The sequence below is a fragment of the Armigeres subalbatus genome, chromosome 2 (genome assembly GCF_024139115.2).
Source record: "Armigeres subalbatus isolate Guangzhou_Male chromosome 2, GZ_Asu_2, whole genome shotgun sequence".
Classification (NCBI taxonomy): domain Eukaryota; kingdom Metazoa; phylum Arthropoda; class Insecta; order Diptera; family Culicidae; genus Armigeres; species Armigeres subalbatus.
Window position 1 is genome coordinate 392795871 of NC_085140.1, and position 19087 is coordinate 392814957.

At 41.0% G+C, this 19087-nt stretch overlaps 1 protein-coding gene across 2 annotated transcripts in view; it reads left to right on the plus strand.

The window, feature by feature from the left end:
• LOC134213205 (monocarboxylate transporter 2-like) overlaps positions 1–19087 on the plus strand; it is a 265394-nt gene that overhangs the window by 216664 nt on the left and 29643 nt on the right. For both annotated transcript variants that reach the window (XM_062691921.1, XM_062691920.1), the window contains 3 exons: positions 4274–4433; positions 5554–5695; positions 10935–11075. In XM_062691921.1, the coding sequence (XP_062547905.1) occupies positions 4274–4433; positions 5554–5695; positions 10935–11075 (443 nt within the window). The remainder of the gene's footprint in view (positions 1–4273; positions 4434–5553; positions 5696–10934; positions 11076–19087) is intronic.

Sequence of the window (19087 nt, forward strand, 5' to 3'; positions counted from 1 at the left end):
TATCTCATGGAGATGGTTCGATTAATTTTTTTGAAGGTGTTATCTGAAAGGGCACATATATAGTAACTTTTACTGCAAAAATTACGGGAACGTATTTTTTTTAAATTGAATAAATCGACTTTGAAAATTTCTTCGAAAAAATTCAAATTTACTAGTATTTCACTATATATTAAAATTATGAGTAAATTACCTTAGGCAAAAGTTCAAATTTAAACTAAAAATACATATCCGATTATTATTATTTAATCAGACTAAGGCCGAAGTGGCCTGTGCAGTATACAAGAGTCTTCTCCATTCGGCTCGGTCCATGGCTACACGTCGCCAACCACGCAGTCTACGGAGTCATCTTCCACCTGATCGATCCACCTTGCCCGCTGCGCACCTCGCCTTCTTGTGCCCGTCGGATCGTTGTCGAGAACCATTTTCACCTGGTTAATGTCCGACATTCTGGCTACGTGCCCGGCACACCGCAGTCGTCCGATTTTCGCGGTGTGAACGATGGATGGTTCTCCCAACAGCTGATGCAACTCGTGGTTCATTCGCCTCCTCCGCCATCTGCACTACACCATAGATGGTACGCAGCACTTTCCTTTCGAAAAATCTGATTTTTTTGGGGCCACCCTAGGTTAAAATCGAAAATTTCATTTACTGAACTCAATTTATGTGCTAGACACAAGGTGTCTTCGGCGAAGTTGCGTCAAATAATGTTTACTGCAAGTTTGCTGAAGAGATCATCCACAAAAATCCCGGAATAAAAAAGTTTAATTTCAGTTTTGAGAAACGATAAGGACCACCCTATCGAACTTTTTGTCCGAAGAAGCAATATTTTATTATAAACAGCTTCACTGAAGACACCAAGTGTCTAAATAGAACGAAAACGGAAGAAAATAGTTTTTTCCTGCTAAATAACTGAATCGGACCATTATGCATTGTTCGCCAGATGTTAATTCAAAGGATCGCGTTAAAAGCTCTACTGTGTATCTAAGGAACATTACAGCAAAAAGCTTAGATCACTTCCTGAAGTAGTTTTTTGCACAGCAAACTCCGCATTTTGTCATTACTTTATTATTAGCAAATTAAATAACAAAATATTTATGGACAAGGTAAATACATTACCACAGATTATAATACTCATATCAAAATCACACGTTTTTCAAAGTATAGGAAATTTATCGATTTAGTCCACAGATATAGCACAGCATATACATAATATTTGATAGATTAGTTTTTAAATGCTCCAATAGTATGTGTATCTTAGTACAGACTCTAGCTTATAAATTGGTCAGACGGAGGAATCTATTTGATTGAGGTCAGTAGAGCTTGTAGACCATTTGGATGAATACCTTTGGAAAAGAGTTCGCAATTGAACGTGTTTCATATCGCACTCGGTTCCGGTTCCGTTCGCTTCTGTATTTGGCGGTCGGAATGTAAATCAGTTAGTTCGGAATCGAAGTCACTTATTCGCTTTCCGCATCGCGTTTTAAATGTATATGTATGGCAAAACGTACTTTTTTATATTTCGACTCTTAGAGGCTTCAATTTATCATCACCCACGTAACTCAACACGTTTTGTGGAAGCTCCACAAAAAATGTTATAACGCTTCGAAAAGTAAATGCAAGAAATCAATTTTTCTGCCAGCACTACCGAGCAACTATAGGTGTCAGAGGGCAACACCCATCTTCCTTCTTGTCGAAATTTTTACTTTGTGAAATGATTCCAAATAACTCCCATTAACTCCAAAGTCCAATAACTTTGAAATAAAACTTTAACGCAATGTGCCACTTGGATTATGATGAACTGAAACCTCTAGAAATGAAAATGCAAAAATACACGTTTTCCCATACTAACTTTAAACGCGATGGGAAAAGCGAGGAAACAACCAATCGTGTCCAAATTCTGCGCAATTGTTTGGTACCCAGAATGGTTTAAAAAAAACATTGATTTAAAAAAAATGATCATGACGCCCCACTCCAATAATCAGTCTAAGCCAGCGGTTCGCAACATTTTAACATGCATCGAGGTATGCTGTAAATTAAAACATGCGTACTTAATAAGGCATAATATCAAAAACGGACCTGAAACTATCGGGACAAAAGGCTTTTCAAAAAGTTGTCTGAAATTTTTGTTATTCCGTAAAACTGAGCGTCTTAAAAAAAGGCTTCCAAGCGCCTTTTGAAAAGAGGCTTCCGAGCCTCTTGAAAGGAGGCTTCCGAGCCTCTTGAAAGGAGGCTTCCGAGCCTCTTGAAAGGAGGCTTGCGAGCCTCTTGAAAGGAGGCTTCTGAGCCTCTTGAAAGGAGGCTTCTGAGCCTCTTGAAAGGAGGCTTCTGAGCCTCTTGAAAGGAGGCTTCTGAGCCTCTTGAAAGGAGGCTTCTGAGCCTCTTGAAAGGAGGTTTCCGAGCCTCTTGAAAGGAGGCTTCTGAACCTCTTGAAAGGAGGCTTGAGCCTCTTGAAAGGAGGCTTGAGCCTCTTGAAAGGAGGCTTCTGAGCCTCTTGAAAGGAGGCCTGAGCCTCTTGAAAGGAGGCTTCTGAGCCTCTTGAAAGGAGGCTTCTGAGCCTCTTGAAAGGAGGCTTCTGAGCCTCTTGAAAGGAGGCCTGAGCCTCTTGAAAGGAGGCTTCCTGAGCCTCTTGAAAGGAGGCTTCTGAGCCTCTTGAAAGGAGGCCTGAGCCTCTTGAAAGGAAGCTCTGAGCCTCTTGAAAGGAGGCTTCTGAGCCTCTTGAAAGGAGGCTTCTGAGCCTCTTGAAAGGAGGCTCTGAGCCTCTTGAAAGGAGGCCTGAGCCTCTTGAAAGGAGGCTTCTGAGCCTCTTGAAAGGAGGCCTGAGCCTCTTGAAAGGAGGCTTCTGAGCCTCTTGAAAGGAGGCTCTGAGCCTCTTGAAAGGAGGCTCTGAGCCTCTTGAAAGGAGGCTTCTGAGCCTCTTGAAAGGAGGCCTGAGCCTCTTGAAAGGAGGCTTGAGCCTCTTGAAAGGAGGCTTCTGAGCCTCTTGAAAGGAGGCTTCTGAGCCTCTTGAAAGGAGGCTCTGAGCCTCTTGAAAGGAGGCTTCTGAGCCTCTTGAAAGGAGGCTGGAGCCTCTTGAAAGGAGGCTTCTGAGCCTCTTGAAAGGAGGCTCTGAGCCTCTTGAAAGGAAGCCTGAGCCTCTTGAAAGGAGGCCTGAGCCTCTTGAAAGGAGGCCTGAGCCTCTTGAAAGGAGGCTCTGAGCCTCTTGAAAGGAGGCCTGAGGCCTCTTGAAAGGAGGCTTCTGAGCCTCTTGAAAGGAGGCTTCTGAGCCTCTTGAAAGGAGGCTTCTGAGCCTCTTGAAAGGAGGCTTCTGAGCCTCTTGAAGGAGGCTTGAGCCTCTTGAAAGGAGGCTTGAGCCTCTTGAAAGGAGGCTTCTGAGCCTCTTGAAAGGAGGGCTGAGCCTCTTGAAAGGAGGCTTCTGAGCCTCTTGAAAGGAGGCTTCTGAGCCTCTTGAAAGGAGGCTTCCTGAGCCTCTTGAAAGGAGGCCTGAGCCTCTTGAAAGGAGGCTTCTGAGCCTCTTGAAAGGAGGCTTCTGAGCCTCTTGAAAGGAGGCTCTGAGCCTCTTGAAAGGAGGCTTCCGAGCCTCTTGAAAGGAGGCTTCCGAGCCTCTTGAAAGGAGGCTTCCGAGCCTCTTGAAAGGAGGCTTCCGAGCCTCTTGAAAGCAGGCTTCCGAGACAGTCCTTTCCAGCGGCTGTACTATTTTCATCTAATTTAGTGCCTTTTATACCTTTTATACCGCATCCATATCTTACACATTCATGGAAAAACGATTAACTATGATGAGTTCTGCCTTAGAACAAAATTTATATAACGTATTTTTTTCATGGCAATCAATTCCATCTCTGTCTCAGAGCCAACATTTGGTTTTTTTTTGCAGTACTTGCAAACTGTAAGCATTGAGTGCACTGAAGCATACACAACGTGTATTTCAATAAATGCCAAACATCTGTTCAACATTGCGAAATTTCTCCGGCTGCCAACATTGGAGAATCACGAAGGAAATCTGAGGGAAAAAAGGTTAAACACAATCATCAATCATTCACACGATTTGCCCTAAAACCCGGTCATCTTATAGCAGTGCATCCAAGGACGACGATGACTCCGACTCCGACACAGCTAATATTTAACGGAGCGTTTCCCTTTATAACTCTACCCACCAAACCAATTTCTTACAAATGTTTTGCACTTGGTTTCCTTTCTCCGCATGTTTCTCCACCGTTACCACATACCTGCCCGGGGGAATCAACCTCAACTGCTACTCTATCGACACCGAACCCAGGAGTGATAGTGGGAGTTGGAGCCGCCATGGTTCGTGAGTCGGCAGCCGTTATGCTGGGCCATTACTTCAAGCGGCGGAGACAATTTGTCGAAATGATTACGATGTCGGGCGAAGGTGTCGGCGTGGCGCTGTTTTCTGTGATACTGAAAGAAGGAGTTGGGTAAGTGTTTAGTGTTTTGGGGTGAAGGAGTTTCGTCGTGATGTACAGGTTGACTGAATCCATGAGATTGGCATGGCTCATAAAATTTTTATGATAAAGGACTATTTGCTCGCAAATCTTTGCTATATTTTACAAGGAAATATAGATTTAGGATTTAGCATTATTGCCTGAACCAGATCTCATAAAGGCTTTATACACACACCAACGGATGGCAGATTTTAATACAGGTCTGCATAAGAACCTTACAGAAACTGTGTAAAATTTTGGCATATACAATTTCGGTAGATTTCAAAACAACCATTGTATTGAAGTTTTGTATTATTTTAATGCAGTATCTGTATGAATAGCACACATTTTTTGTGTGAAAACCTTACAAAATTGCATATTTCAAGGTTTCATACAATAAATGTTAATTTTTTTGGGTGTACATTAAATACTCTATTTCATAGAGCAACAAACATGTACTTTACAAATAAAAAAAATCAGTTGTAAAGCTTGACTACAGACCAAACATTCCGGAAAAAATCACTGCTGAACAGATTAACAAATACGTAAAGCGACTTTAGCGACTAGTATTATATTACAGCATCTTTCTAGAACAGTGAACACAAAATATTTGCGTAAATTAATGCCCCAAAGAATACCCTGTTTACTCGATTAGTTCATTTAATGACCAATCACATAAGTTTCACATTTTTACGCCCACAGCGACCGAAATTCCCAAGCTCTGTGCATAAATTTATTCGCTAGTCCATGCCGTGTTGGTGACGCCCTCCGAGCAGAGACATAAATTATGCCGAAATATTGAAACGACATCATTTTCATTGGGGATGATTATATTTCACTTCCCCGGTGGTCAACGAGGAAAACTTTTTTTTCCGGCAGCGGACAGTTCCTGTGGAAACTTTTCCATTCTCTGATCCAGTTCACTGAATTGCCTCCCCATTGTCCACTTGGGCTGACAGTGCTACAGTTGCCTAAAAGCAAAGCCATTATTTTTTCCCTCTGCTCCAGTTGATAGCATAGTTGCTACGTGTCATCATCACGATCAACGGTTCACTAACTCACTGTCTTCTTCTCTTTTACCTCCGTCCAACAAAAAAAAAACATCCTCCCACAGGAAAATGGGCTGGCGCCTGGGCCTGCAAGCCGTCACCGGGCTGGTATCGTTTAGTTTCTTCATGGGTTTGCTGTACCGGCCGGCATCGCTCTATCATCCACAGCGACGGGCGATTCTGCATCTGAAAAACCAAAGGAAGAAGGTAATTAAGGTTGACAATAATTTCGTTCGTGAGTTGGAAAATTTATCGGTGGCACCAAGTCAGCAGCGGCGGTGAAGTTTCAATCGGCAGCCCAAATGTTGAGTTTTGGTAGTTAATGATGGTGTGTTCTACTAGTTGGTGGGCTGTTGGTTGTTTATTGGAGTTTTTGATCGCTTTAAGTGATACCTACTTGTTGTTGTCTGTATGCCAGACCTAGAGCAACAACGAAAAAATTGAGTCTTTTAGAGCAAAATACACTCGATTCTGTTTTTACACGGCCGTGTAAAAAAATCCCATACAAAATTTTTGCAAAGTTGCTCCATTTTGCATGATTCGTCGAGACATCATAAAACTTTTTTTACACGGATTTTCAAATTTTGAACTGAAAACTTTCGAATGATCGACTGTTTATTGTTATTTTAACTCAAAACGGCTACGCAGTCTTTAAGGATTAAAACAAGATTTATATTTGTCCAACGTTTCGACACGGGGTTGGTGTCTTCATCAGGGGAAAAATATTATGTTTGTTCCTTGTCTAATGTTTAGTCTTACAAAAACTGTCAGGTTTGGAAATTTGTGGTACATTTTTTTTATATATAATAATAAAATTAAAATTTAAATTTAAATTTAAATATATTTAAATTAAATTTAAATAAATATATAAAAATCAATCTATGTATGTATGTTCGCTAACTACTTCTGAACCACTTGGCCGAATTCAACCAAATTTGGTACACACGTTCTCTATCCTCAGGGAAGTTGACAAAGGGGTGGGAGGGTCATTAAGAAAAGGGGGAGGGGTTTTGTTTAGAAAACGAACAATTATGTGTAACTTGCATCTCCTCGGGCCGATTTCAATCAAATTTTGTACCCATATTCAATATAAGGAGACAACCATATGAGAGTGTAATCTTTGAAAGGGGAGGGGTCTGGAGGGAGGGTATGGTTCAGAAAACGGGTAATTCAGAGTAAATTCTGAACCCCTGCACCGATTTCAACCAAATTTGATACAAACATTCTCTACCCTAAACAAAGATAACAAAAGGGTGGGGCGGTCATTGTAAAAAAGGGAGGGTATGGGGGAGGGGTTGTCTTTATAAAACGAGCAATTCAGTGTAACTCCCAACCCCAGTACCCATATCAACCAAATTTTGTACACATATTCACTAAGAGTAGTCGATCATATGGAAGTGTAATTTGGGAAAGAGGGAGGGGCTGGGGAGGGGTATTGTTCAGAAAACAAGCAATTCAGTGTATCTTTTGAACCCCTGGACCGATTCCATCCAAATTTGGTACACACATTCTCTATCCTAAGGAGAAAATAACAAAGGGTGGTATGATCATTGGGAAAAGGGAGGGTAAGGGGAAGGGTTGTATTTAGAAAAGAGCAATTCAGTGTAACACCTAACTCCCAGGACCGATTTCAACCAAAATTGGTGTACACATTTTCTATCCCAAGGAGAAGATAACAAAGGAGGTGGGAGGGTCATTGGGGAAAAAGGGAAGTTATGGGGAAGGGGTTGTCTTTAAAAAAATGAGCAATTCAGTGTAACTCCCAGGATAAATTACAACCAGATTTGGTACACTTATTCTCTATTTTTGGAAGATGTTTATTGAAAAGGTAGAAGGGCCAAACAAATATATAAAAATAGATTGATACAAAGGAACAATTCTATGAGCGGTAGATCTACCTCTGTGGGTTTTGTGCTACAGCATTGGACATTTTAATTGAATAATTTACTTTTCAGTCCCTAGCAAAGCCGAATACATATAGCTATTAGCTATCTATATATCTCGGATACTTATTCAACGTATGTGACGTATGTGATTTTGTAAACAAAAATTTAAACGTTGATTTCTGCAATCTGATAGCACTCCCACGCAAACCATCGCCACATACAGGTAGGGGAGGTTTCGGCTACATGTTCGTTGTGTTGGTTTGCGTAGGAGTGCCATCATATTTGACAAATCGACGTATGCATCTTTGTTTACAAAATCACATACGTCCTTTTGAATAAGTACCTGAGATATATAAAACTCAATGTTTGTATGTTTGTGTGTATGCTCCAGCCTAACTTCTGAACCCATTATTGTATTGTTTAGTTATCGATCAATTTAACCATTTATCGAAATTATGGTTGCCCAGTGACAAGCAATGATTAATGTGTTTCCTTCTGGATGGTGAATGTGATCCCTTCTTTAAAAATAGACGTTTGCCCGGAATAAGGCATCGGTGGATGTTTTTCCTTCTTTAGAAATAAACGTTTGCCCGGAATATGGCGATTATGGGTTTGCTCCCTTCTTCAAAACCAGTCAATGTTTTCAAATGAAATCTGCCTTCTTCTGATCAAATGATGAAGTATCGATAAGAAAACGCAATTATCCTGTTGACCAATTGGTTTATTCATTTTCCGATTGTGAAAAAAAAACTGCGAATCAAACTGGCAATTCCGAGCAAGGCCGGGTACATAAGGCTAGTGTAAAATAAATGTACCACAAATTTCCAAACCTGACAGTTATTGTAAGACTAAACATTAGACAAGGAACAAACATAATATTTTCCCCTGATGAAGACACCAACCCCGTGTCGAAACGTTGGACAAATATAAATCTTGTTTTAATCCTTAAAGACTGCGTAGCCGTTTTGAGTTGAACTGAAAACTTTTTTTACACGGAATGCATCCCCGTGTAAAAAAATAATCGGGTGTACACTTAAAGTTATGTACAATTCTTAATATTTATATATTTATATAAACTATTGAGAAATCGACTGTATATTTTTATTTCGATTTTAAGGACGGCTACGCAGTCTTGAATTATTGAAACAAGATGTCGGATTAATATACACCTTGTTTCAATAATTCAAGACTGCGTAGCCGTCCTTAAAATCGATATATTTACATATGTTCTGTGTGTGTCCTGTAGGATACCAGTGTGAGCTGCATTAGGTATATTTTCCTTCACGTTCTTTTATGCCAACACTAAATAAATATTTGTTTATTCACCAATCTTGATTTGAATGGACCTAGCCTGGAAACGAAGCTGGAAATTGAGTATTTGTAATTACAGTGATTTGTGAAAATATTTTTATTGCTCGCCCAATATCCATACAAATGAACATAAATTCGCTTTGCGCCAGTTTTGAGATATCATTAAATGATTTTTTTGCAGAAGTCCTTTAAAATAAAAAGGATGCTAACAGAGGTATGGGTATCGAAGACCTCAGAAAACCTATATAATTGGCACGGCATTACCAAGCCTGGGGGCAACGGGTTCGATTCACAGTCCGATCGAACTTATGGTAATTTGTTTACTATTAAATGAGTGAATTTTATTTATAAAAGAAGTTTTTTTTAAGTCTTTCCGAATTGTGGGTGTTTCATAATTGGAGGGAGTATTTGATACAAACAGCACTTGTAAGCCTCTTTCTTCCATGGAAAGAATTTTTTATTAGGATTCTATAATAATCATAGGACATGTATGATATTATATTACACGAAAAGTATTCACCTAACAAGTTGTTAACATAATTGTTTGTTAAACTATGAAATCAACTGCAATGTAGTTTTACCATTAAAATAATCGATGTTATCAAAATCATAATAGTTAATCGCTTTGTCGTACGAGTTCAGAAAATCGTCTACTTAGGGCATATAGCAGTAGCACGAACAAATCACAAACGATGAAACTATTTTCGACCACACACCTTCATCATCCTTGTCATTTGCAATTGAAAACTGGAACCAATCGAATTTCCTGAATGTTCAGCCACCAAACTGGAGCCGACATATATCTACGCTACCTCGGTATGCTCTCGTAGCGTGGCTCAAACCAGGCGATGAAGACAAAGTTTTCCACCCCAATAACTTTGGGTAAGCGATTTTCCGGCAGCAGCACTCAGGCACCATAAAGGTATAATCCAACCGGAATCACCGTGACGAAGGGTGAGAATAAACTCCGGAGTCAGCGGTCACGCTAGAACGATAATCATTTAATTTACGCGAAACGACTCTAATAGTTTCTGCTCTTAAAGTACAGGACTAATAATAGTGTGACTTTGTGAAGTTTCGGGCAAATCTGAAAATTGTTGATATTTTCTTTTGCTTTTAGATGAGAAAACTTTAAAAATAATGTCCTCGTATCTTTAAAACACCTTTTACACGAGGCTAAATTTTTAAATTACTGCAAAAAATCGTCATGCACTCTATAATTGGTATTAACCCTAATTGATACAATTAACAGTATCTCAAAATTGGCCAACACTCAGACTCGTGTGACACACATTTGTGCTATAATCTAAGAACTTAAAAAACCGATCGGAACAAAATTCCTTACTACCCAAAAAAAACATTATCCATCAAACGAAACTTTTTGCGAGAAAGAGGGTAAATATTCCGAGATAGACACATTGTTCAATCAGCAAAGGTTATTTGGAAACATTTCTTTCATATTATTGATCAATACCATGCTTTCGCCAATAGAACTTATACAGTAAAAATGTTTAAACCATCAAATTTTGGTCAGCTGCAGATGAATCTTTGATAAGTGTTGGCCATTTAAGTTAATCTAAACTAAGCCTCATTTGAAAAATTAGAAACATCACTCACTGGATTGGTGCAGTTTCTCGCCTTGTATTTGATCAATCCACTTGCCGATGCTGGTGTCTTTCCGTGCAATTTAATTTTAGTATTCTGGCGACCTGTTTACCACATATCCTGTTGTACACCTAACCAGCGGATGGCAGATTCCAATACAGTTCTGCAGTTAACCCGTGCAAAATCTGTATTAAATTTTGGCATTATACAAATCCGGAAGATTTTAATACAATCATTGTGTTGACCCCATACAATTTTGTTTTTTTTTTGTAAGTTTGTATCTGCATAAAAAATCATGCATTATTTGTACTAAAACTTGCATATGTGTATATGCCCCGATTTTATACGAAAATTTGGTCGCAAAAAAGAACCAATTGATCAATGGTAATTTTGTTTGACAAATGTGTCTCAAACCCTGTGTAAGGCATGATGCATATTTAGTCACCCATTAAAATTTTTACCACGTCGTATAGCGTTCTTCAACCCAACAACCTGCGCCAAAAGTATGTTCATCACTCATTTTGGCACGTTCATCCCCATCCAGCAGTATCCATTTCAAACAAGACGTAAAACGATCTCAAATTTTCCTGCTATATAAATATATTCATTGAATTTCTCATTTCATCCCCACTCCGCGCCTCCAGGTGAAAGAGAAGAAAACCCACGTTCGTACACCAAAGCCACCGTTCCTGGACTGGACCCCACTGAAGCTTGCCTCCGTCCGGATGCTCTCGATTTCGGCAGCTGTGGCCGCGTTCGGCATCTACTCGCCCGTCTTTTTTCTGGTAAGTCACTATTTGGCAGCTTCCTTCCGTGCAGCTCCGACACCTCAATCTATACAAAAATCCGGGGGATGAATTTGATGAGCAGAATGGAATGAAAGAAATGTGCCAATCTAGCAAAATACAAAAAGATTTCCGTGATTACACTCGATGTAACAATATGACGGTGCTTTGTGAATCAACGACGTCGGCCAAGACTTACGCTATCGACCGGATGTTGGCGAAAATCGAAAATGTGGTTTTTCGTGTCCCGCGTATTGGATCGTTTGCTGAATGGGGAAAACTGAAAAGGGGAGCCACGCCGTCAGTACTTTCATAAAGCGTGGTGTGGTACAATATGCATTTCTCGAGTTTTTTCTAAAATTTACTTCAATTCCACAAATATTTAAAAAGGTGTTGTAGTAGAAGTTTCATTGTATAGCGTCCTGTAAAGCGTAACTATGCACCTATTAAATATTAATCTGTTGGCAATTGCTTTAATGTTGTAGGTCAATGCGATCTAACCTATTCTCCTCTGCACGGCAGCAGTTCACCTCGATGGAACCTTTTTCACCAGTACGGTGTCAAGTGTCTCTTGGAGGCCTGTTGACAAGCAGACGAGAACTCTCATAAGCGAATTGATTGATGAAATACCAGAATCTGGGGACTGGAGTGAAAATTAAACCTGCCTTGATTGAGAGGGACCTATGAAATGTGATTGAACAGTTTTTTGCTGCGTTGGTGATTGAGATGACGATAACGCTATGCGGTCGATGACGACCGTTCGCATGTAGGGTATCGGGAGGTAATCCCGGCAGGGTATTGCTATTATCAACTAGTTGCATCGTAAATTCTCGAGTGAGCACATACGATTACGAAGGAGTTTTGGCAAAATATAAATAAAATCTTGGCATTCGAGCCTGCGCCGGGAATACCATCCGTAACCCTACTTGGTTTTTTTATTTTAACTTTTGAATTCATTGTTAGTTAATAATTGAACATCATTCAGATGGGTGATGAAAATGGGTCACAGATTTTGGAGCCATTCTAGGAAGGAATACCTACTCAATAACTTTATGTATTGAAAAGGGATATTTGAAAAAAAAATCTTTGTGGCAATCCTGATTTCATCGTGCTGTTCGACCGTACTAACTTTATCTATAGATAAAAAATAATACATTGATACCAGCATGCCATCAAAATCAAACTACTTTGGCGTTTGGTATATGTTGGGGCTCATTAAGAATCCAATCATTAAATTAAGCCTCATTAAATTACGCAAAAAACATGTTAAATAAGTGGAAACAAGGGCGACATTTATTTGACGATTTTTGGAGCGGCTCTCTGTGAATTTCATTTAAAAACTTCCAAGCCTCTTGATAGGAGACTTCCGAGCCTCTTTAAAGGAGGCTTCCGAGCCTCTTTAAAGGAGGCTTCCGAGCCTCTTGAAAGGAGGCTTCCGAGCCTCTTGAAATGAGGCTTCCGAGCCTCTTAAAAGGAGGCTTCCGAGCCTCTTGAAAGGAGGCTTCCGAGCCTCTTGAAATGAGGCTTCTGAGCTCTTAAAAGGAGGCTTCTGAGCCTCTTGAAAGGAGGCTTGGAGCCTCTTGAAAGGATGCTTCTGAGCCTCGTGAGAGGAGGCGCCCGAGCCTCTTGAAAGGAGGCTTCTGAGCCTCTTGAAAGGAGGCGTCTGAGCCTGTTGAAAGGAGGCTTCTGAGCCTCTTGAAAGGGGGCTTCTGAGCCTCTTGAAAGGAGGCTTCTGAGCCTCTTGAAAGGAGGCTTCTGAGCCTCTTGAAAGGAGGCTTCTGAGCCTCTTGAAAGGAGGCTTGAGGCCTCTTGAAAGGAGGCTTCTGAGCCTCTTGAAAGGAGGCTTCTGAGCCTCTTGAAAGGAGGCTTGAGCCTCTTGAAAGGAGGCCTGAGCCTCTTGAAAGGAGGCTTCTAATCCTCTTGAAAGGAGGCTTCTAAGCCTCTTGAAAGGATGCTTCTGAGTCTCTGGAAAGAATGCTTCTGAGCCACTGGAAAGGATGCTGCTGAGCCTCTTGAAAGGAGGCTTCCAAGCCTCTTGAAAGGAGGCTTCTGAGCCTCTTGAAAGGAGGCTTCTGAGCCTCTTGAAAGGAGGCTTCCTGAGCCTCTTGAAAGGAGGCTCTGAGCCTCTTGAAAGGAGGCTGCTGAGCCTCTTGAAAGGAGGCTTCCGGGCGTCTTGAAAGGAGGCTTCTGAGCCTCTTGAAAGGAGGCTCTGAGCCTCTTGAAAGGAGGCTTCTGAGCCTCTTGAAAGGAGGCCTGAGCCTCTTGAAAGGAGGCTTCTGAGGCCTCTTGAAAGGAGGCTTCTGAGCCTCTTGAAAGGAGGCTTCTGAGCCTCTTGAAAGGAGGCTTCTGAGCCTCTTGAATGGAGGGTTATGAGCCTCTCGAAAGGAGGATTCTGAGGCCTCTTGAAAGGAGGCTTCTGAGCCTCTTGAAAGGAGGCTTCTGAGCCTCTTGAAAGGAGGCTTCTGAGGCCTCTTGAAAGGAGGCTCTGAGGCCCTCTTGAAAGGAGGCTTCTGAGCCTCTTGAAAGGAGGCTTCTGAGCCTCTTGAAAGGAGGCTTCTGAGCCTCTTGAAAGGAGGCTCTGAGCCTCTTGAAAGGAGGCTTCTGAGCCTCTTGAAAGGAGGCTTCTGAGCCTCTTGAAAGGAGGCTTCTGAGCCTCTTGAAAGGAGGCCTGAGCCTCTTGAAAGGAGGCTTCTGAGCCTCTTGAAAGGAGGCTCTGAGCCTCTTGAAAGGAGGCTTCTGAGCCTCTTGAAAGGAGGCCTGAGCCTCTTGAAAGGAGGCTTCTGAGCCTCTTGAAAGGAGGCTTCTGAGCCTCTTGAAAGGAGGCTTCCTGAGCCTCTTGAAAGGAGGCCTGAGCCTCTTGAAAGGAGGCTTCTGAGCCTCTTGAAAGGAGGCTTGAGGCCTCTTGAAAGGAGGCTGAGCCTCTTGAAAGGAGGCTTCCGAGCCTCTTGAAAGGAGGCTTCCGAGCCGCTTGAAAGGAGGCTTCCGAGCCGCTTGAAAGGAGGCTTCCGAGCCTCTTGAAAGGAGGCTTCCGAGCCTCTTGAAATGAGGCTTCCGAGCCTCTTGAAAGGAGGCTTCCGGGCCTCTTGAAAGGAGGCTTCCGAGCCTCTTGAAAGGAGGCTTCCGAGCCTCTTGAAAGGAGGCTTCCGAGCCTCTTGAAAGGAGGCTTCCGAGCCTCTTGAAAGGAGTAATTACAGGTCTCGTGGCCATGCAGTGGAATTGTCCTTTAGCATACTATATACTTTTTTTACAATCCTACGCTCAATCAGCATTTTTTTTAAACAATTACTAATCGAAATAGTGCTGTATTTTTTCTGTACATTTTGGTAAAATGAACATCACATCAAGTAGTTTGTAGTTGATCTATTCTACTGCAGAGAAATATTTCCTTGCGGTGTAATTCCCCCCGAAACCGTATCATGGGTCATAAAGCCTCGAAATTTACATTTTTGGGGCAGTTTAACTTTTGCAATGGACAAGAGTACCACACAAAAGAAGATTTCTATTCCGATACCAATTTTCCCCCTTTTTAATTTGACATCTTATGGCCCGGTACTTCTTCCAGCCCTACAGACTAGACACATTCAAATTCAGTAGGAACGATAGTGGATCTATTCTGCTGTGACGGAGAACTCATAACGCCTAATAAAACATTCGAAAATCAAGTCATTCTTTTTAGTACATTATATAGTGAGACAACGTGCTGGTAACTATCCCAATAAAATAATCGCAAAGCAATTAATCATCCCAATGCCTACCAAATCCAAAAACAATAAATAACTCAATGATAATTTATGCTATCGCAAACTAATATCAGCCAATCTCAAATTAATTTTTAGGCGACTCGTGTTTGCTCATACCTAATTTGAATTAAAATTTTAAAGTAGCTTCAAATTCCCCTCCACTTGTAAAAATATCAAACCGGGTGATTAATATTTCATACGACTCTCCAAAAATAGCGCTCTTCAAGGAAGATTTATTCCCTCGCGTAGCGTTCCACCATATCAAGTGGGAGCGAAAAAATGTTCAACGACTTTCGTCACTTGACCTGTTATGAGCGTAGAAACAGGATTATGTTCGTTATCGTCGTCATTTTCGCATCACACGTTCGTAACCTTTTTTTTTTGTCGCATAATTCAACCACACAGGACCTACCGCTGGATTTTTCATCTGATACTTAAAGCGCATAATATAATTTCTGAATTCGTCCCAGTTTTAAACTCATTAGAAGATTATCACTCTCGTGCGGCAGTCATCCACCGCATTCGCACTTGAAAATGGTTTTAAGCGGTTGTACACTGAAAAGCGTGCAACCGTGGGCGTAACCAGGAATACAGTTTATTTACTAGTTACTAGTTAAGAAGTCGTATTCGCAAATAGATTAGTTTGGCTCGACTATCTATTTCATCGTCATACGATGAGTTAGTACTCTTCAATTTAATTCCCCTTCTTGCACGAAATTCTATTACTGCAAAAAATGCAAGGTACAGGGATTCGATTGTCCGGAGTGTTGAAAAAAATAATTCACTCCAGATAATCGAAATTTTTTGTTGCTGAAAATATAACTTTTGTTCAAATAATGTTTATTCCAGTAAAATAAAAGCTAAGAAAATATCCCGTTGGTTCGTGCATGGGTTCTGACGGGTCTGGGTCATTTGGCATAAAGTCATTTGGCATAACGCCATTTGGCATAAAGGGCATTTGGCATAATGGTCATTTGGCATAACGGACATTTGGCATAATTTTGAACTGTGAAAGCGAAAGGGATATTTCATGTAATGTTTAGCGTAGATTAAGTAGGTCGAGGCTGTTTTATGATAAATTTAGACTGATGGTAGACATTTTCCAGAAAAATGAAATAACAAAACGGCAGAATTCCTTCGAGGGAGGGATCACATCCATCATTGACTTATTTCGGCCACATGGCTACTTTTAAAGTAGGGATTACATCCACCATTGCTTCAATCCAGGCATGCGCCTTAAGACCAGATCAAATCCACCATTGCCTTAACCCGGGCAAGCACCTAACTTTAAAAACTCAAGCAATACACTTGTCGTAGACGAGTTACTAAAACCAATCAAGTCACATATGAGTAACTGCAACCAAATCAATCTGTATTGTGCTACTCGGGGAAGAGATCACATCTACCATTGATCTATTTCCGGTAAGCACCTACTTATAAAGTAGAAGTCAAATCCACCATTTGCCTTAATCCGGGCAGGGCCTACTTTTAAATAAGGGATCACATCCACCATTTCCACAATTCGGGCCACACACCTACTTTTAAAGAGAGGATTACATCTACCATTGCTTCAATCCGCGTAAGCGCCTACTTTTAAAGATCGAATCAAACCCTCCATTCCCATAATCCGTGCAAGCGCCTATTTTTAAAGAAGGGATCACATGCACCATTGCCTCAATCCGGGCATGCGCCTTCTTTTAAAAACCCAACTTAATTCACCGAGTGATAATACTGCCTTTCTCGCATTTAGCCAAGACACCAACCTTATATGGCGCTTATATAGTTCGATTCCATTTTCTTAATAACTTTTAAACGCAATGGTCGATCGTTATAAAATTCAATAGTGATCAACAAGGCTTTGTCCCCTGTCGAATGCAACTTGTTGCGAGAAAATAGGTTAAGAATTACTATATGAAAAAGTGGCTAATGTTTTTCGGTTTTCGTGTGCACACACAGACAGACATTTGTTCAGTTCGACGAGCTAAGTCGATTGGTATATAACATCATGGGTCTCCGAGACTTCTATAAAAAGTTCGATTTTGGAGTGAAATGATAGCCTTTCGGTGCAACTTTGTTGTACGAGAAAGGCAAAAAGGAATCACTTCCACCATTGTCATAATCCAGGCAAGCGCCCATTTTTAAAGAAGGGATCACATCCTCCATTGCCACAATCCATGCAAGCGCCTTCTTTTAAAGAAGGGATCACATGACCTTAATCCGGGCAAGCACCTACTTTTAAAGAAGGGATCACATCCTTCATTGCCATAATACGGCCACACGTCTACTTTTAAAGAAGGTATCATATTCTCCATTGCCATAATCCGGCCACACGCCTACTTCTAAAGAAGGGGTTTACATCCACCATTGCTCTAATCCGGGCATGCGCCTACCTTTGCATTGCATTGCAAATGCATTCTTTCCACGAGAGGATAATGTCTTTTTAATATTGTTATTGACGGGTGTTATATTTACTATTCCTGGGTGTTTCCCGCACCACTTAGTCATCATTCAGCGAACGCAAAGAAAAGTTATGCCAAATGTCCGTTATGCCAAAAGACCCTTACCTTTGACGCTGGTCACAATTATGCCAAATGTCCGTTATGCCAAATGACCGTTATGCCAAATGGCCTTTATGCCAAATGACCTTATGCCAAATGGCGTTATGCCAAATGACTTTATGCCAAATGGCCCGCTCCCGGTTCTGACGGTTTTAACCACCGTTAGAGATGTGCGCCGATCCGCAAATCGTCGGCGGCAGCATTAAGTCAACGGCAGTGTGAAGCGCCATGGTGATTTTTTCTATTGCGTTTGTTACCTAAAGATTTTTCAGATTATTTTTAAGACATTAACAGGATAATTTTTTATTTTCGCTGGAAAAATCTAATCCCTATAGGAAATTATTCCAAGCTTTTCGGATTTTTAACGGAAAATACTCTGATGTTTCCATGGAGGTTTCTTAGAAATTTTTTAGAAATTGGAAAATTCATTAGACAGGCTTTTATTTTCAAAAGCAAATTTTATAGAATTTCCACATAAAAATTGGTATTTGTAATGGATTTTTTTTATTTTCATGGGAAATTGTTTCAAATTCTAGAGAGAATTGGTTCAGATATTCTTCGGAATTTCCACAGAAAATGTATCTTGCTGAACAAGTAATACGGACAAAAATGTTGAACAGGAGGGTTTATGGCCTTTCGGGCCTTCTCGTCAATTGACGAAAGCCATTCGCTGGAAATCCTTTTTTCAAATGCCACTTGACCGAATAACATGTTGAGGCAACAGTTATCTAGCCAACCTTTATTAGGGCGAAACGGTTATAAGGTCGAAGACGGTTTGGCAGAAAAAGTCATTTGGCTGAAAGCCTCAGACGGGCGAAGTGGTCATATGAACCACGAACTGACAATTTGGCTGAAAAATTGTTTTCTCCAACAGATCATTTGTCCGAAAATGGCGTTTGGCCGAAAATGTCGTTAGGCCGAACGGACCAAAAGGCTGAAATTGTCATTTGCCATATCATATGTACAGAAATATAACCTCATTCGGCTAAATGGCCCTTTCTGCTAAATCAGCATTTCGACCAAGCGATATTTTTGGGCCAGATGAACTATTCGGCCAAACGAATTTTTCGGTAATATGAGCAGTTCGGCCAAACAATACTTTCGACCTTATAACCATTTCGGTCAAATAACATTTTCGGCCAGATGGCCCTTTTTGTCAATCAACTATTTCGTCCAAAACGTTATTTTGTGCTAAATGACCTATTACACCCGACTACTTTTTCGGCCAAATGACCTGTTCTGCCAAACGACATTATTGGCCATATGGCTATCTCTACCAAATGATTTTCGATCAGACGACTTTCGGTCTAATGATTTGTTCGGCAATGAAATGCCCGAACAGCTTTGGGCTTTATAGCCTTTGACCAAACGGCCCTCTCCCTTGAAAATTTTGAAGAAATCTCGCTTAACTTTTCAAAAGGACCTAAGTAACATTTTTTTCATGAATTAATTTGAATAGCGCAATCAACAGAAAAACATGAAAGCTTTTGATTGCAGTACTCAAATTAATTCATGAAAAAAATGTCACTTAGGTCCGCAATCAACAGAACAACATGAAAGCTTTTGATTGCAGAACTCCGGACCTAATCCTTTTGAAAAGTTAAGCGAGAAATGTCGGCAGCATGATGCCATAAACTGTTGGCGGTGGTGCACACCTCTAACACCCGTGTGCTCCTCCGGAAGATCTGGAAGGTCCCACAAAAAGGCAAATCTG